At 32.3% G+C, this 22,671-nt stretch overlaps 1 protein-coding gene across 3 annotated transcripts; it reads right to left on the reverse strand.

Annotated features, from left to right (window-relative positions):
• Positions 1–736: 736 nt before the first annotated feature.
• LOC145726768 (uncharacterized) lies at positions 737–13,547 on the reverse strand. 3 transcript variants are annotated; one of them, XM_081975993.1, is made up of 5 exons: positions 13,367–13,547; positions 3,076–3,162; positions 2,801–2,895; positions 2,585–2,747; positions 737–2,529 (listed from the first exon to the last, which is right to left on the reverse strand). In XM_081975993.1, the coding sequence occupies exons 1-5, from the start codon at positions 13,388–13,390 to the stop codon at positions 958–960; spliced, it is 1,941 nt and encodes a 646-aa protein (XP_081832119.1). In that variant the 5' UTR covers positions 13,391–13,547; the 3' UTR covers positions 737–957. The 3 variants fall into 3 exon arrangements, with proteins under 3 accessions (XP_081832119.1, XP_081832121.1, XP_081832120.1); XM_081975995.1 differs by having other exon boundaries at positions 738–2,529; positions 2,801–2,866; XM_081975994.1 differs by lacking the exon at positions 13,367–13,547 and adding an exon at positions 9,229–9,493 and having other exon boundaries at positions 738–2,529; positions 2,801–2,866.
• Positions 13,548–22,671: the final 9,124 nt, after the last annotated feature.

The raw sequence follows: 22,671 nt of genomic DNA on the forward strand, positions 1-22,671 counted from the left end.
TTACCGTCTCCCTTACTAACGGATGTCGAGCCTTATTTATACGAAATCGGTTTTGTGACGAAATCTATTGTTCGTTTTCGGAGATTAGTACACTGAAGACTGAATTTTTATAAATATTGTCAGACATAAGTTGGCTTATTTTAAATAACAAACCATTTTGGACGAGGATAGGCGTAAGGGTAGACTTTCCTGAACTTTCGCGACCGAACCGTTTAGTTTCGCAAATTATTTCTAACCATCAACATTTCTCTGCTATTTATTGTAAGGCATTGCGATCCCTTAGTCAGTTCAATTTCTTGATTGCTGGACTATAAGCACGTTTGGATCATTGTCCGAACAATTGGTGACTGGCGATTGCAACACTTTAGCTAGCTTCCGTTCTAAAAGGTTCGATTTCTTATTTTCTGCTGACTTGAGATATATTCTGCTTGGTGATGCTGCTTTCATCCACATGTACTTGCTACTATAATGTTCATCCCTTATAGACAGGATAAATGTTATCTACCACCTGACTGAAGCATTAAAGATTCAAAAACTGTATTTTAAATCCAATTGACTAGAATGCTGATGCCAGAGTCCCACTTTTTCATCAAACACTAGGTCGACATATTTGACAACCCTTAAAAAGTGTTACTGGTCTCAGAAAATACTTTCTTTTATTCAATATTCAATATTATAATTACCTATTTTAAAAAGTGTACCCATTTGTGGTCTGCAGACTTTACGACATGGAACAGAGGTAGACAGAAACTGCAAATTGTTTAGTTATTTACTCTTATTAACAACAGCATACCACATAAATTACTTAAATTAACTTATACGATTTAGTAACATATGTCTACACGTGATGAATTCTAAACATTGTAGTATAATACAAAAGAGTTCACGTGGTAAATAGGAATGAAGGTTCACTTAATCACTACTGCATCACTCAAAATGGCAACTGTTAACACCAAACTAATCCTCATCCCTCTCAATCGGTCGCCCATACTCATCAATTTCAACCGAAGGCCTTAAAGGTGGCTTAAACCCATACTCCATCCTAACACTTTTTTCATCAAAATGGGCTCTGGCACTTCTCTGTGACTGCCTTTCACCCTGTACATCCTGTTTGGGTGGTACCAGGTATTGCGTCGCGATGGATCCCTCACTCTTTGTGTCATAACTCCCAACTGGCGGTAGGTAGGCGTTGTTGAGTTTAGCGTTTGAGTGTCTGACGTTGTTGTTAGTGATTGGCGGTAAGTTAAAAACATTCCCTCGAGGGAACACCAAAAGGTCCAACTTTAGTTTGGGTTTTAATGGTTTAAGAGGATGATAAGGGTTGGCCTGAGGGGCGTAAGCTGGATAGGCTGTTGAGTGATAGTAGAACTGCTGCGAAGGTTGACGGTAGTTTTGAAGCAGAGTGTTGTATTTTTGCTTGCTGAACAGTCCAGGAATTTGTAGATAAGCACCTTGAGGAGCAAACTTTTTGCCTCCAAGTCTCTTTGATGTGGATAAGTAGGGTCGTTGATTTAAATAATCTACTTCAACAGGTTGTGGAGTAGCTAGGTGCTGCAACTCTCCTTCACTTTTGGGAAGTTGCACTTCAGGGAAGAACAACAAAGTTTTCCCCAGTTCAACGTCATGCACTGCTTTGGCTTCAACGTTTGAAGTTAGATTCTCAGTGCTGTCCAGACCCAAAGGGTACTGATACATCCCTAAATAATATGGAGTGCTTTTAACCACTTCAACGTTCAAATTATTGTCTTTCTGTTCTACTGTTTCTGTGTTAGCAGACTGTTGCTCTTCTACTTGTTGCAACCGAACACCTGCAGTAATTGGCGCCAGAAATTTTGATGCAATTGGTCTGGGAGTCACTAAAATTTCTTCACTATTTTCCTGGTTGGTATCTTCTGGTAGTTTATCGGCTACAATGATGGGTTGACTTAACAGGCCATCATCACCATCTTTGGTGGTGGTTGATGACCCTTCTATTGAAGGAGTGACGTATTTGTGCAACAACGTATGCAAAGTGTTGGTTTCCAAGACTTGGGAAGGTGTGGAAGAAACAGCGGCATTAATATTCAAAACATCCACTCCGGTAACATAGTTTCTGGTTGATTCTATCAGTTGATTGGTTTGTTTTGGTTGTAATCTATTTCCGAATTCAGTGTAATGTCCTCTGGGTGCTACCCTCACAATTTGATTAGGGATTTTGATCAAAGCTGCCCGCTCCAAGTTTTCCTCTTGTTTCCAAATTAACGCTCCAGGTTGGGGTAGATTTTCTGGTGGTTGTGACGTGCTGGATTCTAGTACATCAGGTTTGGTACCAGTCAAATCGTCGTCTATTAAGTTATTTGTATACGACGGGGTTGGGGACACTACAATAGTAGTGGGGTTGGAACAAGGCTGGTATCTTTGTGAAACAGTCACTGGTGGCAAGATAATAACTTGTGGTTGGTCTGAAATTTGTAGTTCTTTTGGGGAGTTAACTGGTTTGGCTAGGTTTTCCGCTTTTCCCGTATCGGCAGAATCCTGGGGTATCGATTTCTATAATCAAAATTTTAACGTAATAATGGTTTTGTCACTTGTTGAAAGTTAGTACCTGACTGTTTTTCAGTTTGATGGCCTCTTCACCCAGAACGAAGTTAGTTGAGCTTTTACTGTAAGGTCCAGTGTGGCTGTACTCGACTACCGGATGATACCCCCAATCATCAGCAAAATATTGGACCTGTTGACTGGATTCTGTCCCATTTTCAACGTAATACCTAATTGCACTCTGATAATCATTTTAAACCCATATAAAAACAAAAGTACTAACCGTCCTTGGGCATAAATACCATCCCGTTGCTCATCTTTACCATGAGTGGTCTTGTCCTCCTGTATTCTGTAACCATATTCATATTTTGGAGGGTTCTGTAAAAGGGAGTGAAATAGGGTGACAGAGATGGTTGCTCTACAGCATTGATTTGGAAATTGAAATTTTCGGTAAGAAAATTTTAATTTGTTTATTTAGTGGACTGACTACAAAACTATTAGTATACTTCAGATAAATAAATGAGTTCAATCAATCCACTCTTTGTTTTAAATACTTACAGGATCATATTCCTTTGGTTGAGCTACATAACCAGGTGGTTTCCTGCCTTGTGTATTTGAGGTTGTTAAGAGGAACGTTAGAGCAACCTGAAAAATAAAACTGTCTTTTTATATGTTTTTTTATAGAGTACACATTTTGAACCTCGATTTTTCTTAAGATGACTGTATGATTTTTGTTATAAGAAGCGTTTAAAAACTTTACTACTACAGTCAGTAGGAGAGGTTGAAATCGTTGCACCTGGTCTTTTCGACATACTATTTTGCATCAAAAGTGACATTTGAAATTTTGGTACAAATTGACTTAGTACAAGTACTTAAGTAAAAGTTTTGATAAAGTTGTTTTACCAAAAGTATGTTATTGTATGTATGTTATCATCCATATCTCAAAAAAATAAAATAAAAAAGTAGAATATCTCGTAAACTAGAGTTACATACATTTTGCAAGAGACCAAAAACATGCAGAATGGGTTTCATGTTGCCAACTAACTAAAATTCGTAAAAACTGACCTCAAAACTATAAATTATGTTGAAAAATGTTTAAAAGTGACTAAGGAGCCTGTAAAATTGACTAAACTTGTTACCAAATGACTAAAATTTGTAAAAACCGCTGTCAAAACTCTAAATTATGTTGAAAAGTTTTAAAAATGTACAAAAGTGTCTAAGCAGCTCGTAAAATTGACTAAATATGTTGCCAACTGACTAAAATTGGTAAAAACTGCCATCAAAACTCTAAATTAGGTTGAAAAATATTAAAAATGTTTAAAAGTCTCTAAACAGTTTGTAAAATTGACTAAACATGCTGCCAAATGACTAAAGTTTGTAAAACCTGCCATCAAAACTCTAAATTATTTTGAAAAATATTAAAAATGTTGAAAAGTGTATAAACAGCAAGTAAAATTGACTAAACTTGTTGCCAAATGACTAAAATTGGTAAAAACTGCCATCAAAACTCTAAATTATGTTGAAAAGTATTAAAAATGTTCAAAAGTGTCTAAACAGCTTGTAAAATTCACTAAACATGTTGCCAATTAACTAAAATTGGTAAAAAGTGCCATCAAAACTCTAAACTATGTTGAAAAGTAGTATTAAAAATGTAAGAAAAGTGTCTAAGGAGCCTGTAAAATTTACTAAACATGTCGCCAAATGACTAAAATTGGTAAAAACTGTCATCAAAACTCTAAATTATGTTGAAAAATATTAAAAATGTTCAAAAGTGTCTCAACAGCTTGTAAAATTGACTAAATAACATGTCGCCAACTGACTAAAATTGGTTAAAGTGACATCAAAACTCTAAATTATTTTGAAAAGTATTAAAAATGTTCAAAAGTGTCTAAACAGCTTGTAAAATTCACTAAACATGTTGCCAATTAACTAAAATTGGTAAAAACTGTCATCAAAACTCTAAATTATGTTGAAAAATGTTAAAAATGTTCAAAAGTGTATAAACAGCTTGTAAAATTGACTAAACATGTTGCCAACTGACTAAAATTGGTAAAAACTGCCATCAAAACTCTAAACTATGTTGAAAAGTAGTATTAAAAATGTAAGAAAAGTGTCTAAGGAGCCTGTAAAATTGACTAAACATGTCGCCAAATGACTAAAATTGGTAAAAACTGTCATCAAAACTCTAAATGATGTTGAAAAGTATTAAAAATGTTCAAAAGTGTCTAAACAGCTTGTAAAATTGACTAAACATGTTGCCAACTGACTAAAATTGGTAAAAACTGCCATCAAAACTCTAAACTATGTTGAAAAGTAGTATTAAAAATGTAAGAAAAGTGTCTAAGGAGCCTGTAAAATTGACTAAACATGTCGCCAAATGACTAATATTGGTAAAAACTGCCATCAAAACTCTAAATTATGTTGAAAAATGTTAAAAATGTTCAAAAGTGTCTCAACAGCTTGTAAAATTGACTAAACATGTTGTCGACTAAAATTGCTAAGAACTGACATCAAAACTAAATAATGTTGAAAAATATTAAAAATGTTCAAAAGTGTCAAAACCGCTTGTAAAATTGACTAAACATGTTGCCAACTGACTAAAATTGGTAAGAACTGACATTAAAACTCTAAATTATGTTGAAAAGTAGTATTAAAAATGGACAAAATTGTCTAAGGATCCTGTAAAATTGACTAAAAATGTTGCCAAATGACTAAAATTGGTAAAAACTGCCATCAAAACTCCAATATGTTGAAAAATATTAAGAATGTTTAAAAGTGTCTAAACATGTTGCCAACTGACTAAAATTGGTTAAAAGTGACATCAAAACACCAAATTATTTTGAAAAGTATTAAAAATGTACAAAAGTTCCTGTAAAATTGACTAAACATGTCACCAAATGACTAAAATTGGTAAAACTGCCATCAAAACTCTAAATTATGTTGAAAAGTATTAAAAATGTACAAAAGTGTCTAAACAGCTTGTAAAATTCACTAAACGTTGCCAATTAACTAAAATTGGTAAAAAGTGCCATCAAAACTCTAAACTATGTTGAAAAGTAGTATTAAAAATGTAAGAAAAGTGTCTAAGGAGCCTGTAAAATTGACTAAACATGTCGCCAAATGACTAAAATTGGTAAAAACTGCCATCAAAACTCTAAATTATGTTGAAAAATATTAAAAATGTTCAAAAGTGTCTCAACAGCTTGTAAAATTGACTAAATAACATGTCGCCAACTGACTAAAATTGGTTAAAGTGACATCAAAACTCTAAATTATTTTGAAAAGTATTAAAAATGTTCAAAAGTGTCTAAACAGCTTGTAAAATTCACTAAACATGTTGCCAATTAACTAAAATTGGTAAAAACTGTCATCAAAACTCTAAATTATGTTGAAAAATGTTAAAAATGTTCAAAAGTGTATAAACAGCTTGTAAAATTGACTAAACATGTTGCCAACTGACTAAAATTGGTAAAAACTGCCATCAAAACTCTAAACTATGTTGAAAAGTAGTATTAAAAATGTAAGAAAAGTGTCTAAGGAGCCTGTAAAATTGACTAAACATGTCGCCAAATGACTAAAATTGGTAAAAACTGCCATCAAAACTCTAAATTATGTTGAAAAATGTTAAAAATGTTCAAAAGTGTCTAAACAGCTTGTAAAATTGACTAAACATGTTGCCAACTGACTAAAATTGGTAAAAACTGCCATCAAAACTCTAAACTATGTTGAAAAGTAGTATTAAAAATGTAAGAAAAGTGTCTAAGGAGCCTGTAAAATTGACTAAACATGTCGCCAAATGACTAAAATTGGTAAAAACTGTCATCAAAACTCTAAATTATGTTGAAAAATGTTAAAAATGTTCAAAAGTGTCTAAACAGCTTGTAAAATTGACTAAACATGTTGCCAACTGACTAAAATTGGTAAAAACTGCCATCAAAACTCTAAACTATGTTGAAAAGTAGTATTAAAAATGTAAGAAAAGTGTCTAAGGAGCCTGTAAAATTGACTAAACATGTCGCCAAATGACTAATATTGGTAAAAACTGCCATCAAAACTCTAAATTATGTTGAAAAATGTTAAAAATGTTCAAAAGTGTCTCAACAGCTTGTAAAATTGACTAAACATGTTGTCGACTAAAATTGCTAAGAACTGACATCAAAACTAAATAATGTTGAAAAATATTAAAAATGTTCAAAAGTGTCAAAACCGCTTGTAAAATTGACTAAACATGTTGCCAACTGACTAAAATTGGTAAGAACTGACATTAAAACTCTAAATTATGTTGAAAAGTAGTATTAAAAATGGACAAAATTGTCTAAGGATCCTGTAAAATTGACTAAAAATGTTGCCAAATGACTAAAATTGGTAAAAACTGCCATCAAAACTCCAATATGTTGAAAAATATTAAGAATGTTTAAAAGTGTCTAAACATGTTGCCAACTGACTAAAATTGGTTAAAAGTGACATCAAAACACCAAATTATTTTGAAAAGTATTAAAAATGTACAAAAGTTCCTGTAAAATTGACTAAAACATGTCACCAAATGACTAAAATTGGTAAAACTGCCATCAAAACTCTAAATTATGTTGAAAAGTATTAAAAATGTACAAAAGTGTCTAAACAGCTTGTAAAATTCACTAAACGTTGCCAATTAACTAAAATTGGTAAAAAGTGCCATCAAAACTCTAAACTATGTTGAAAAGTAGTATTAAAAATGTAAGAAAAGTGTCTAAGGAGCCTGTAAAATTGACTAAACATGTCGCCAAATGACTAAAATTGGTAAAAACTGCCATCAAAACTCTAAATTATGTTGAAAAATATTAAAAATGTTCAAAAGTGTCTCAACAGCTTGTAAAATTGACTAAATAACATGTCGCCAACTGACTAAAATTGGTTAAAGTGACATCAAAACTCTAAATTATTTTGAAAAGTATTAAAAATGTTCAAAAGTGTCTAAACAGCTTGTAAAATTCACTAAACATGTTGCCAATTAACTAAAATTGGTAAAAACTGTCATCAAAACTCTAAATTATGTTGAAAAATGTTAAAAATGTTCAAAAGTGTATAAACAGCTTGTAAAATTGACTAAACATGTTGCCAACTGACTAAAATTGGTAAAAACTGCCATCAAAACTCTAAACTATGTTGAAAAGTAGTATTAAAAATGTAAGAAAAGTGTCTAAGGAGCCTGTAAAATTGACTAAACATGTCGCCAAATGACTAAAATTGGTAAAAACTGCCATCAAAACTCTAAATTATGTTGAAAAATGTTCAAAAGTGTCTCAACAGCTTGTAAAATTGACTAAATAACATGTCGCCAACTGGCTAAAATTGGTTAAAGTGACATCAAAACTCTAAATTATTTTGAAAAGTATTAAAAATGTTCAAAAGTGTATAAACAGCTTGTAAAATTGACTAAACATGTTGCCAACTGACTAAAATTGGTAAAAACTGCCAGCAAAACTCTAAACTATGTTGAAAAGTAGTATTAAAAATGTAAGAAAGGTGTCTAAGGAGCCTGTAAAATTGACTAAACATGTTGCCAACTGACTAAAATTGGTAAAGACTGCCATCCAAACTCTAAATTATGTTGAAAAATATTAAAAATTTTCAAAAGTGTATAAACAGCTTGTAAAATTGACTAAACATGTTGCCAAATGACTAAAATTGGTAAAAACTGCTTTCAAAACTCTAAATTATGTTGAAAAGTATTAAAAATGTACAAAAGTGTCTCAACAGCCTGTAAAATTGACTAAACATGTTGCCAAATGACTAAAATTGATAAAAACTGACATCAAAACTCTTAATTATCTTGAAAAGTGCCTTAATAATGTCTTAGTTTCAAAACTCTCTTTCGCTTTGTTAAAGAGCTGTAAGCAATTGTTTAAAATGCAGGCTTTGAAGTTTTCCCAATTTTCCGGAAAACGGAGAAAGATAATTTCTTAAAAAAAAACTTTCCTTTTTCTAACTTTCCTCATTTAATCGACTCTGTAGCTCTTACGGTTACCGAGATCCGAATACATGTATAACGAATTTGGGACACACTGTATACCATATTTTATCGTTCATTTTTTGTGTTTTTTTTTTTGAAGTTTTAGTTGATTTCGTAAAAAAAAATTAGTTTCATTGGATTTAAGAAAAAAGTATTTTGTTATTATTTGACGGTATCAAAGCGTGATTGAGCGGAATTTTCAAAATTTGTATACCATTACCAAAAAAAGTCGAATATCTCGCAAACGGTTAGGGTTACGGAAATTTTGCAAGAGACCCAAAATGTTCAGAATGACTTTCTGCACCCAATAGATTAGGTTTACACTCACTTAACATAATTAATTAATTTTAATTATCTGGGTTTGAGAAAACTTTCATTCTCAATTTCAATAGGTTATGAATAAAGTAGGAAATAATTTGACAGGAATAACAATTTATCCAACTAATAATAGGTAAGAAGCTTGAGAAGTAATTTTCTGAAATACGATTTGACTTTTTGAGCAATTTTTGTTAATTATGGTTTCAGTCGAAGTAAACTGAGGCTGGTCAATAGCCAATTTGTCTAAATGTATCTAAATGGAGGTAAATCCGTTAAAATTGACAAATAGTTGAGAGACTTTTTGGCAAGATTTTACTGTAAAGTGCTTCTCATTGATATTCTTCAAGTTTAATTAAATTTTAACCACTTCAGATGATATAAATATAATTAATATTATTTACCTAATTTTATAATACTTGCTTGCCCTTAAGGAATCCTTTCGTGAATGTCACGATCAATATTTTTATAACCGCACACATAATCCGTAATGAAAGTAACATTATACATTCACTGTAAGCACAACAATATTTCTTGTATTCATTTACAGTAATTACTTTCTATATAAGCAATCGACTATTAATTTTAAACGGATTTAGATTATCTCTGTGCACCCCAAATGGACAGTGAATGTATTATTGGTATCTTGTAAACAAAGCTTAATTACCGGACAAGCTTATTATTGTATATCAATATCTAGAAAACTTATAAAACAAAACGTTCACAACAGTAAAATTCCAAATCAACGTATGTAGCTCTCGTATTTTGATATTAGTGGTCAAGTTTATCGGAGAAAATTGATAGAATGTTAACTTAATTATCAGTGAAATGGTATGTTGAGAAAACCATTCAAACTGCATTTTATATGTAAAATTCCATACTATTCCCAAGTAAATGTATCACGATGCAGGATGGTGTTAAATTTACTTGAAAAAATATTGTTCAAAATACTGTTGTGAAGAAAATTATTGACAAGATACAGGAAAATATATTTTCCATGCAAAAAGAGTGAAAAGATTTAAAATGCTATACATATTATCATAAAAACTGTCAGTTGTGTTGTGACCGCATTTATCCGGTTCTAAATTGGTGTAAACCTAGACTACTAAATGCAGAAAGTCGTTCTAAACATTTTGGGTCTCTTGCAAAATTCCCGTAACTCTAACCGTATCCGAGATATTCGACTTTTTTTAGAAATTGACAAAAAATTTTGAAAAGTCCGTATCTCCGCTATTTTTGAGATATCAACGACTGGAAAAAGCTCAAAATATTCATCTTAAACTGCTCTTTCATCTCGTGCTAACAACAACCTGATTAAACATATACCGGGTGTGTAAAAAAACAAAAAGTTTAAATTTGCAACTAACGCTCTGCCAGTTGTGACCGTATTTACCCACCCGGTTCTAATAAATGGGTGTAAACCATGCCCACTGGAAGTAAAAAATATAATTTTTAATATTAATACTTGTCTTTAATAAAACTTTCGTAACTCTAACTATTTTCGAGATATTTTTTTAAAATTTGTTAGGGTGTTCAAAATACAAAGAAAAAACAGTCAAATTTGAAACTAGCGCTCTGTCAGGTTTACCCAGTTCTAAGTTGATGTAAACCTAGCCAACTGGGAGCAGAAAGTTATTTTGAACATTTTTGATTCCCTACAAAAATTCCGTAAATCTAATTGTTGTCAAGATATTCGACTTTTATTTATTTTTTTTGAAAATTGCGTAAAAATTTTGAAAATTCCGTATCTCCGCCATTTTTTGGGTTTCTGCGGCAGTGAAAAGCTCAAAATGTTCGTCTTTCACCTCGTGCTAACCGCAGCACGATTAAACATACAGGGTGTTCAAAAAACAAAAGAAAACCACTGACATTTGAAACTAACGCCCTGTCAGTTGTGACCGCATTTGTTCGGTTCTAAATGGGTGTAAACCTAGACTAATGGATGCAGAAAGTCGTTCTAAACATTTTGGGTCTCTTGCAAAGTTTTCGTAACTCTAACCGTATCCGAGATATTCGACTTTTTTTAGAAATTGACAAAAAATTTTGAAAAGTCCGTATCTCCGCTATTTTTGAGATATCAACGACTGGAAAAAGCTCAAAATATTCATCTTAAACTGCTCTTTCATCTCGTGCTAACAACAACCTGATTAAACATATACCGGGTGTGTAAAAAAACAAAAAGTTTTAATTTGCAACTAACGCTCTGCCGGTTGTGACCGTATTTACCCACCCAGTTCTAATAAATAGGTGTAAACCTTGCCCACTAGAAGTAGAAAATTATTTTTAATATTAATACTTGTCTTTAATAAAACTTTCGTAACTCTAACTATTTTCGAAATATTTTTTAAAATTTGTTAGGGTGTTCAAAATACAAAGAAAAAATAGTAAAATTTGAAACTAGCGCTCTGTCAGGTTTACCCAGTTCTAAGTTGATGTAAACCTAGCCAACTGGGAGCAGAAAGTTATTTTGAACATTTTTGATTCCCTACAAAAATTCCGTAAATCTAATTGTTGTCAAGATATTCGACTTTTATTTATTTTTTTTGAAAATTGCGTAAAAATTTTGAAAATTCCGTATCTCCGTCATTTTTTGGGTTTCTGCGGCAGTGAAAAGCTCAAAATCTTAGTCTTTCACCTCGTGCTAACCGCAGCACGATTAAACATACAGGGTGTTCAAAAAACAAAAGAAAACCACTGACATTTGAAACTAACGCCCTGTCAGTTGTGACCGCATTTGTTCGGTTCTAAATGGGTGTAAACCTAGACTAATGGATGCAGAAAGTCGTTCTAAACATTTTGGGTCTCTTGCAAAGTTTTCGTAACTCTAACCGTATCCGAGATATTCGACTTTTTTTAGAAATTGACAAAAAATTTTGAAAAGCCCGTATCTCCGCTATTTTTGAGATATCAGCGACTGGAAAAAGTTCAAAATATTCATGTTAAACTGGTCTTTCATCTCCTGCTAACCCCTATACGATTTAACATATAGAGGGTGTTCAAAAAACAAAAAGAAAAACACTTCAATTTTTAAATAACCTTTCGCGTTGTAATCGCTTTTACCTGATTCTAAGTCCACTGGATGTAGAAAGTCATTTTTAATATTTTTAGTCCCTAGTTAAAATTTTGGTAACTCCAACTATTTCCGAGATATTCGGCTTTTTTAATTTTTTTGAAAATTGCTTTCAAACTTGGGAAATCATGTATCTCCTCCATTTTTGGAATTTTCGCGGCTGTGAAAGCTCAAAAATGTTTGTTTTAAATTTCTCTTTCGTCTCGTGCAAACCCCAACACGATTTAACATATACAGGGTGTTCAAAAAACAAACTCCTGGCATTTTCAAAATATTTGACTTTTAACAATTTTTTTTCGGAAATTGCATCAAAATTTTGAAAATATCGTATCTTTGCCATTTTTGCAATTTCTGTAAAAATCTCAAAATGTTTGTCTGTCCAATATTATCTGTTACATAACTTGAAACTTCTCTCTCTTTTACTCTCCACTAGAAAATGTTAGACTTTTAGCCACTTCCATTTCACCATATTCTTCTAGTCTTCTACTCTTCTTTTGAAAATGTTGGATCTTTAGCCGGATAAATCATTTCAACACATTACCTTGCTCTTCTTTTAAAAATTTTATAAACTTAGCCAGCTTAATCATTTCAACATATTTTTCTACTCTTCTCTTGAAAATTTTAGGCAATAAGCAATCTTTTATACACATTTTTCTACTCTTCTCTTAAATATTTTAAATAATTAGCCAGCACAATCATTTCAATACATTTTTGATTTCATGTATTGACCTAAACATTTAATTTTTATTTATTTTTGGGATAGTTGACCCTTTTCGTACCCTTTTAATGTAGGTATTATCAATTTTTTGAATTTTTCTTTAAAGAATACAAGTTGACTGGAGCAATTATTTTAAAATCTACAAGACTGGTCAGAAAATGGATGAGAAGTTGTCTTTAGATCTAAGCTATATCCTGTATGGCATTTTAAACTATTTGCCAAATTTTGCATCGGACAAAGGACAATACAATATTTTTTTTTATTTTCAAATTCAATAAAATTATTAATTTTTTATATATCGACAGTAACATATTTTTTCTAAACTACAAACCAATTTGTTTTTAAGTTTTTTTTTTATTTTGTCTACAAATTACTAGCATTATATTGTCATTACTAAATCAACATACACTTTCGTCAGTTTGCAGGTATGTAATTAAATTCTCATCAACCCAGCTAGATAATCCACTGCTGGAAATAATTACAGTCATACTCAAATGATACCAAAATTGTTAACTTTTACTTCAACTGTCTAGTTAATTTGTGAATAATAAACTGGGCCTCAATTTTTCTCAGAGCAACAATGACCGCTTTCTTTTGTAAATGCATAAATTAGCATTGTTTACAAGAAAATGTAGACATTGATTTTTATACAAAATTTATTAGTTACACTTCAATAATTGCCGTTCTAGATTTCCTTGCACCGGCTTATCAAACTGGTTAATTTTGGTGTGAAAATAATGAGGATGGAACTGACCTGTACCACATAACCGGACATCATCTAGGGCACCAAAAGTTCACTGGGTAATGTCTCGTTTAAAAAAAAAACCGACACGGCCATACAAAAATGATCAAATTCGGGAAATCGCGCGGATTCAGATCCGGACGATTGGCCGGCTAACGCAACTATTCGCGGTGTACTCTCTTTTAGAAATGCTGATAACGGTTTGGTCTTGGCGAGATGAGGACTGAAGATCCCTTTCACCTGCTCGGAGCCCAACCCGTAAGGTAAAGTGGAAGAAATGAGCATTTTAAAAATTTCGGTAACGGCCTGTTATCGTTTGATTAATGTTTATTTGGTCGGTAACATTTCGATTCCCGTGCGTGCTTATTGACGTTAGATAGGAAGCGGAAGTAGGTGTGGATCGGTCGAACTGGAATAATTGATGGAGTGTTAGAGAAACACTTGATCACATTATCTAAGAAACAATTTTTCAACAGTCAAAATGGAATGTAATACGAAAGTAATGGGCATTTTCTGGGAAAAATATAGTAATGAGTGACCGGAAAAGCAAATAATTTACTAAGAAAATTTGATCGGTAAATTACAAATAGTGTGTCTCCGGTAGGTCAAATTTTGACGTCGATTTTTTCCGTGACTGCACCAAATTTTGTAGTGTTTTTTCAGGTTATTAGATAGGAAATTTAATGAGGATTCCAAAAATGTGCTTAGTACAATCATTTTCTTACTCCAAGTGGGTTTTACAAGCGATTTTGCCTCTGACTATCCTTTCAAACTCTGTTTATGTTAGTTCCAAATTTTGACACCGCTTTTCTCCCAGACCGTACCAAGTTTTTTAATGTTTTTTCCGGTTATTGGATAAGAAATTTAATGAGGATTCCAAAAATGTGCTTAAAACAATCATTTCCTTACTCCAAGTGGATTTTACAAGCAATTTTGTCTCTGACTGTCCTTTCAAACTCTGTTTCTGTCAGTTCAAATTTTGACATCTTTTTTCTCCCTGACTGTACCAAAACTTGTAGAGTTTCTCAGTTTATTGGATAGGACATTTAATGAAAATTCTAACAATGTAGATAAAACGGGCATTTTCTCACTCCAAGTTGGTTTTACAGGAAATTTTGTCTCTGACTGTCCTTTTACACTGTGTTTCTGGAAATTCAAATTTTGACACCGCTTTTCTGCCCTGACTGTACCAAATTTTGTAGTGTTTCTTAAGCTATTGCATAAGAAGTTCAATGAGAATTCCAAAAATGTGCTTAATACAATTATTTTCTTCTCCAAGTGGGGTTTACAGGCGATTTTGTCTCTGACTGTCCTTTTAAACTGTGTTTCTGACAGTTCAAACTTTGACACCGCTTTTCTCCGTGACTACATCAAATTTTGTAGTGTTTCCCAGGTTATTGGATGGGAAATTCAATGAAGATTCCAAAAATGTGCTTAAAACAATCATTTTCTTACTCCAAGTGTGGTTTACGGGCGATTTTGTCGCTGACTGTCCTTTCAAACTCTGTTTCTGTCAGTTCAAACTTTGATACTGCTTTTCTCCCTGACTGTACCAAATTTTGTAATGTTTCTCAGGTTATTGGATGGGAAATTCAATGAACATTCCAAAAATGTGCTTAAAACTCTCATTTTCTTATTCCAAGTAGATTTTAGAGGCGATTTTGTCTCTGACTGTCCTTTCAAACTCTGTTTCTGTTAGTTCAAACTTTGACACCGCTTTTCTCCCTGACTGTACCAAAACTTGTAGTGTTTCTACGGGTATTCGATAGAAAATTAAATGAGGATTCCTAAAATATGCTTAAAACAATCATTTTCTCATTTCCAGTGGATTTTACAGGCGATTTTGTCTCTAACTGTTTTTTCAAATTGTGTTTCTGACAGTTCAAACTTTGACACCGCTTTTCTCCGTGACTGCATCAAATGTTGTAGTGTTTCTCAGGTTATTGGATGAGAAATTCAATGAGGATTCCAAAAATGTGCTTAAAACAATCATTTTCTCACTCCCAGTGGATTTTACAGGCAATTTTGTCTCTGACTGTCCTTTCAAAATCTGTTTCTGTCAGTTAAAACTTTGAGACCGATTTTCTCCCTGACTGTATCAAAATTTGTAGTGTTTCTATGGGTATTGAATAGAAAATTTAAGGAGGATTCCAAAAATTTGCTTAAATCAATCATTTTCTCACTCTCAGTGGATTTTATAGGCGATTTTGTCTCTGACTGTTCTTTAAAACTCTGCTTCTGTTAGTTCAAACTTTGACACCGCTTTTTTCCGTCAGTGCATCAAATTTTGTAGTGTTTCTCAGGTTATTGGATGAGAAATTCAATGAGGATTCCAAAAATGTGCTTAAAACAGTCATTTTCTCACTCCAAGTAGGTTTTACAGGAAATTTTATCCTTGACTGTTTTTTCAAACTGTGTTACTGGCAGTTCAAAATGTGACACCGCTTTTTTCCGTCACTGCATCAAATTTTGTAGTGTTTCTGAGGTTATTGGATGAGAAATTCAATGAGGATTCCAAAAATGTGCTTAAAACAATCATTTTCTCACTCCCAGTGGATTTTACAGGCAATTTTGTCTCTGACTGTCCTTTCAAAATCTGTTTCTGTCAGTTAAAACTTTGAGACCGATTTTCTCCCTGACTGTATCAAAACCTGTAGTGTTTCTATGGGTATTGGATAGAAAATTTAAGGAGGATTCCAAAAATTTGCTTAAATCAATCATTTTCTCACTCTCAGTGGATTTTATAGGCGATTTTGTCTCTGACTGTTCTTTAAAACTCTGCTTCTGTTAGTTCAATATTTAACATCGCTTTTCTTTCTGACTGTACCAAAATTTGTAATGTTTCTCAGGTTATTGGATGGGAAATTTAGTGGAGATTCAAAAAATTTGCTTAAAACACTCAAATGGGTTTTACAGTCGATTTTATCTCTGACTGTCCTTTCAAACTGTGTTTTTGGGAGTTAAAATTTTGACACTGCTTTTCTCCCTGACTGTACCAAATCTTGTAGTGTTTTTTCATGTTATTGGATAGGAAATTTCATGAGGTTTCCAAAAATGTGCTTAAAACACTCAATTTATCGCTCCAAATGGGTTTTACAGTCGATTTTATCCTTGACTGTCCTTTCAAACTCTGTTTTTGTCAGCTCAAACTTTGACACCGATTTTCTCCGTGACTACACCAAGTTTAAGTGTCAAAACAACGTCATGTACCGTTATTTACAATTCCCTCTTCGCAAAGAAAGAATTTTTCATATTTCCTCTAAACCGCAAACCCGAATCAAGTGATACATCATCTTAACCAAAAAAGAAAGCTGAATTTAAATATGCAACAATCCAAGATAGCGCCCATATGAAAAAACAACAAAGCCGATGATGGTTTCGGAAAATCGAAACGTCGGATTCCAAATTTGACTCCGCCATCTTGTAGGGGAGAAAAAGTGGCTGTGACGATGTGTCGGTCATTTTCATTTGTCTCTTCAAATAAGTCCAGAAAAAAATACTTTTTTCCAAAATTTCCTTTTTTTCCAGAAAATTCCGGAAGTAGTCGGAATTTTGTAATTTTTATCTTACAAAGCTCATCTTTGCCCTAATTTAACCGAGATTCCTATGGTTGAGCTCGTAAAACGGACACCCTGTATAAGAAAAGCGAAAGTGGTGAACCTTGAGGAAGCCCTTATTCAGGACAAAACGGAAATGAAAAGGTATTCTCCATGCGTACCTCTAATGGTCTGTTGTCAAGTAAGTTTTTAATAATGTGAAGTAGATATTTTGGTGCAAAATGTACATTATATTTAAAAAATATATATTTTTTTACTTTACCACCCTGTATCTCGAAGGCGGAGCAATTTCGAACAAAGGTAAGTCGGCCTATTTTAATGTGAGGATTTTTTACAAAAGTTTTAGAGACACCCTGTATAGGGAAGTTTAATTTTTCGCAAAATTAAACTTTCTGAGCCTCTTACACGTGTAATGGCACCAAATGCCGCCAATGCTACAAAACATCTTGCCGAATCCATTAATGAGTTAATATAACACATACAAATTGTATTTTCGTATAAGGTATCTAAGCAAATATGGGCATACTTCTCTAGGCATGATGCCAGAGATGAAAGTAAACATAGTAGGTCGGCACGTAATAATAAAAGTGAAAATAAAACGAATTAAACCAGTTCCAGTTCTGAAAGCTTTATTAACATCACCCTGAAGACAATCCACGACATGTTCATCGTTCAAAATGATAATCAGATTTTATTATTTATTGTGTCTTCCTTTTAAATTTAGTTTGGTTTAATTAAGCGCACACAAAGTTATTACCATACACCGTAATTCCTATCAAATTAGAAAAGTTATCTGTAGGAAGTAATTATTGCAAACGAATGTTTTTTTTTGTGTTTATGCGATTGTTTTAATTAACATTAAAGGAAAAGAATGTCTTCCACACGTTTTTATTTCAAATAATAACGATAATAATTGTCGAGGCGCGGTTCAATGTATTTATTATCGTAGATCAGTTTTAGTAGCAGTCACCAGGCTAGATCATTACAAAAAAGTAAAAGTTACACTTCCGAAATCGCCTTCGGAGTGAAAATAAATTTATTTATTAATATTGCTTGACCGGTAGAATGTAGGAATTATCCTAAAGCTTTTAGAGATGACTGTTTCCTGTTACTAGTCAATAATGCGCTTTTTTTCACTTTCAATGTCCCCGAGGGATTTTTAATGAACTACCTATACAAGCAGTAATAATGTGATTATTAATTATTGTGTAAAGTGTGAAAAGTACGACTTTTTTCCTCTGAAAGTTCGATAAAGATCATTTGAGAGCAGAAAAGTGAGTTTTTTGTAGTAAAATACATTCAACATCTACTATAACTGAACTCAAAAATGTTATAAAGTCAGTACTTAGAAATAGCTTTTGACAATAAATTGAAATGTATAATACAAATAAACTTTCAAATATCTATTAAGACAAATTAATCAATACTAAAACAGCTACCACAATTTACAAATCCTTTTTTTTTACTTTACCAGGAAAATTTGATTGGCAAATTACCAGTAAACTATACTGGTACAGGGTGATTGATTGAATTTTGACCACCCCCTTAACTTCCCTAATTTTGATTTTAGCTAAAAACGTTAAATACAAAACTAGTAGATATTTAGGTCTACTTTATTCTTAGCTAAACAGTTATTATACAGGATGTCCCAAATCTGAGTAACGAACCAAACTTATGTTTTTTTAAATACAATGACTAACTTTTTATCCGATATTTGAATTCTACGTCAAATTATAGACCTAATTGATGTAAAATGTCTGTATCAATATTCAACTTTTTCCGCAGCAGGATCTGTTATACTTATTGTATATTAACAATATTGCCTCGACTATGTGATTAAGGGTTAATTTAGTTACTCAAATTTAGGACACCTTGTATAATAATTGTTTATCTAAGAGTAAAGTAAACTTAAATATATACAATTAAGTTGTTACAACTAGTTTTTTAACTAAAATCAAAAATAAAAAAGTTAAGGGGGTGGTCAAAATTCAATCAATCAAGGACGCTGCTGCAGAAACAGTTCAATATCTATACAAACATTTTACATCAATTAGGCCTAGAATTTGACGTAGAATTCAAATATCGGATAAAAAGTTGGTCATTGTATTTAAAAAAACATAAGTTTGTTTTGTTACTCAAATTTGGGACACCCTGTATAATAACTGTTGATCTTTTAAGAATAAAGTAGACCTAAATATCTACTAGTTTTGTATTTAACGTTTTTTGCTAAAATCAAAATTATTGAAGTTAAGGGGGTGGTCAAAATTGAATCAATCACCCTGTACATTACAAATACTGTGTTTCTGGCAGTTCTAATTTTGACATCGCTTTTCTCCCTGGCTATATCAAATTTTATAGCACTTTTTCAGGTTATTGGATAGGAAATTCAATGGTGATTCCAAAAATGTGCTTAAAACAGTCATTTTCTCATTCCAAGTGGGTTTTACAGGAAATTTTGTCCCTGACTGCTTTTTCAAACTGTGTTACTGGTAGTTCAAAATTTGACACCCCTTTTTTCCGTCACTGCACCAAGTTTTTTAGTGTTTTTTCCAGTAATTGGATATGAAATTTAATAGGGATTCCAAAAATGTGCTTAAAACCGTCATTTTCTTACTCCAAGTGGGTTTTACAGGCGATTTTGTCTCTGACAGTCCTTTTGAATTGTGTTTCTGGAAGTTTAAACTTTGAGACCGCTTTTCTGCCATGACCGTACGAAATTTTGTAGTGTTTCTCAGGTTATTGGATGAGAAATTTAATGAGAATTCCAAAAATGTGCTTAAAACAGTCATTTTCTCATTCCACGTGGGTTTTACAGGAAATTTTGTCCCTGACTGCTTTTTCAAATTGTGTTACTGGTAGTTCAAAATTTGACACCGCTTTTTTCCGTCACTGCACCAAGTTTTTTAGTGTTTCTCAGGTTATTGAATAAGAAATTTAATGAGAATTCCAAAAATGTGCTTAAAACAATCATTTTCTCACTCCAAGTGGGTTTTACAGACGATTTTGTCTCTGACTGTTATTTTAAATTGTGTTTCTGGCAGTTCAAACTTTGACACCGCTTTTCTGTCCTGACTGTACCAAATTTTGTAGTGTTTCTCAGGTTATTGGATGGGAAGTTTAATAAGGATTCTAAAAGTGTGCTTAAAACAGTCATTTTCTCACTCCAAGTGGCTTTGACAAGCAATTCTGGATGTCAAACTGTCAAAATGTGCTCAGAAGTGCAAATTTTTTAATTTTTTTCAAAATTAGGGTTTAGAAAACTTTTCTTGCAGTATTTTTTACAGAACGGGTTTCTGAGATTCATGACAGTAGTCACGTGACTGCCTAGCTAAATTATCCTGCAAAAACCACGTGCTATCTGTCACTAATGTTAAAATTTGCCTAGAATTTGCAAAAATTACTGTTTAACAGAGTTTTCTTACAGTTTTCAAAACAATAAGACGTGTTTCTGAGATTTATGACAGTTATTTTGACAACTGTCAGTAAAATAATAGTAAATTACAAATTTATATCTGTGATAAAGTTAAAAATTTTAGCGATGTACATTCATATAATACTAGAATTTGTAATGACTTTATACTTGTTGACAAGTGTAAAACTGATGAAAAAATTCAGTTTTGAATCGGAGATTGTATGAATTTAATAAGATATCCAGTGATATTAAAGACTGTGATAACATTACTGTATTCAAACGGTTGTCAAGAAAATATGTAAGATGTGAACTTTAACTTTAATTGTAATTTTTGCAGCTTAATTACTTTTATCTTTTTAATTTTTGTATTGGATTGTTTTCTTTGTAGCATTGCTGATAAATGAACATTACTATTATTATTATTATAACCTGTTTAAATAAAAATATCTTCAGAATCGCGTTATTTTTTTCATCTCAAAAACATATTATTTGTCATAATTTATACATGAGATAATAAAGAAAAGTAACAAAAAGTTGAAAATTCGTTATACTTAGTGAGTTGCTTTTCTCATGAGAAAAATTGGATCTAAGTTCAGTAAAGGATCGAGTAGCACACTTACCGACGTTTTGTCAGGTTTGTTTTGGATTCCTCAGGGTCATTTTTAATTAGTTTAAAAGTGCTATTATAATTACAATTTAATTGGAATTTTTTTTGTCACCATGTTTGCAATTAATTAATTTGATTGCTGCCAAAGTTTGCATAGATAACTAGTTAGAATAAATGTAATTCAGTACTGTCAATTTGACAACTTGATTTAGAATAATATTAATGTCATTTAGAAGTCTAGAACCTGCCAGAACACCTCATTTAATGTTTTTTTGTTTATTAATATTTTGATCATCTAATTCTGCATAAAATAGATTACATAACTACATATTAATGGAATTTCTTTTTTTTTCGAGATATTTAGGAAGAAGCGTAAATTTTGAGAAAATGTCCAATTATCACCACTTTATTTGAAAAGATATAGAAAAAAGTTGAAAAGCAACATTATTTATACAAAAAAACGGCTAAAATTAGGTTCATAATATTTTTGCTTTTCTTTTATAATTTCGGAGTGAATTGCTCAGAAAGCAAATAAATTAATTCTTACTTTACTTCTCTTTTAAAAGTGTATTGCAACTAAAAACAACTTCTTCTAAAACGATTGAATTGACGTACAAAAGCAAAATAGAATGTTTGTGTGTCACTGAAACTAGACAAAAACACGGCAAAAAATCGAGAAGACAAAATTGAAGCGAATGTAGACTAGCTAAGTAGTTCAGGGTGAGGTTTAGGGAAATTTCTCCATCATGCAAATCCAACAAAACCACAACCTTAAACGGTTTTGGTGCAAATATACCGTGTGCCTATTGGACCGTAGCAGACACAATTAAGGAATGATATCGAGAGTTCCCTGGGGCACTAATTTCGTTGCCATCGGCCTTCTCTTCTGGTTATACTATGTAGTGGAAATTTATACTTAAGTGGAACATACAGTGTGTCCATAAAGTATGGAATAAATTCTAATAAGAAAAATGCTCGGACACGTATGTTATCATTTTTAAATGCGCATTTTTTGAGAAAAAAATTAGATGAGCATAGAGTGTCCCAAATAAATAAAAAGCAATTTTTAGTTTCCGGGAAATATCTGAAAAACTGTGTAAAAAGCAAAAATTGTCAAAAAGCTTGACTTTGACGCCCTCTAGCGGTCAAACTATCACACCAACAACCTTTTTTGAATACACCGTTGAAAAGCCCTTGGTCTGGACTATATTTTACCTTTAGTGACCTTTTGTCGTAACTGTTCAAATAACTGAATTATTTTAGGTTAAAGCAAAAATGGTTAAATCACTTTGAAGATTTGTGAAGCTTGACTTTGACGCCCTCTAGCGGCCAAACGGTGCAACCGATTAACTTAAATGAACATATTTTTGGAAAGCTTACGACCTGAACCATTTTTTCACTTCAATCACTTTTGGTCGGCAACTGTCAAATAAGCAAGTTATGGAAAAAGTGCACGAAAATTTTGTTCAAATTAAGATCGGTATCAAAGTTTGAACTGCCAGAAATACAGTTTGAAAGGACAGTCAGAGCCAAATTCCATGTAAAATCCACTTGGAGTGAGAAAATGACTGTTTTAAGCACATTTTTGGAATTCTCATTAAATTTCTCATCCAATAACCTGAGAAACACTTCAAAACTTCGTATGGTCAGGGCAGAAAAGCGGTGTGAAAATTTGAACTTCCAGAAACACAGTTTAAAAGGACAGTCAGAGACAAAATCGCCTGTAAAACCCATTTGGATT

Source organism: Ips typographus, linkage group LG3 (genome assembly GCF_016097725.1).
Source record: "Ips typographus isolate SLU linkage group LG3, UJ_Ityp_2.0, whole genome shotgun sequence".
In the NCBI taxonomy this organism is placed as follows: Eukaryota; Metazoa; Arthropoda; class Insecta; order Coleoptera; family Curculionidae; genus Ips; species Ips typographus.

Excerpts from the sequence above, each read along its gene's own strand:
- LOC145726768 (XM_081975993.1), bottom strand. The coding sequence starts at position 13,390 with ATGATGTCCGGTTATGTGGTACAG. Across the intron at positions 2,748-2,800 it reads GGTATTTATGCCCAAGGACG|GTATTACGTTGAAAATGGGA; the intron begins GTTAGTACTTTT and ends GAGTGCAATTAG. Across the intron at positions 2,530-2,584 it reads TCAAACTGAAAAACAGTCAG|AAATCGATACCCCAGGATTC; the intron begins GTACTAACTTTC and ends TTTTGATTATAG.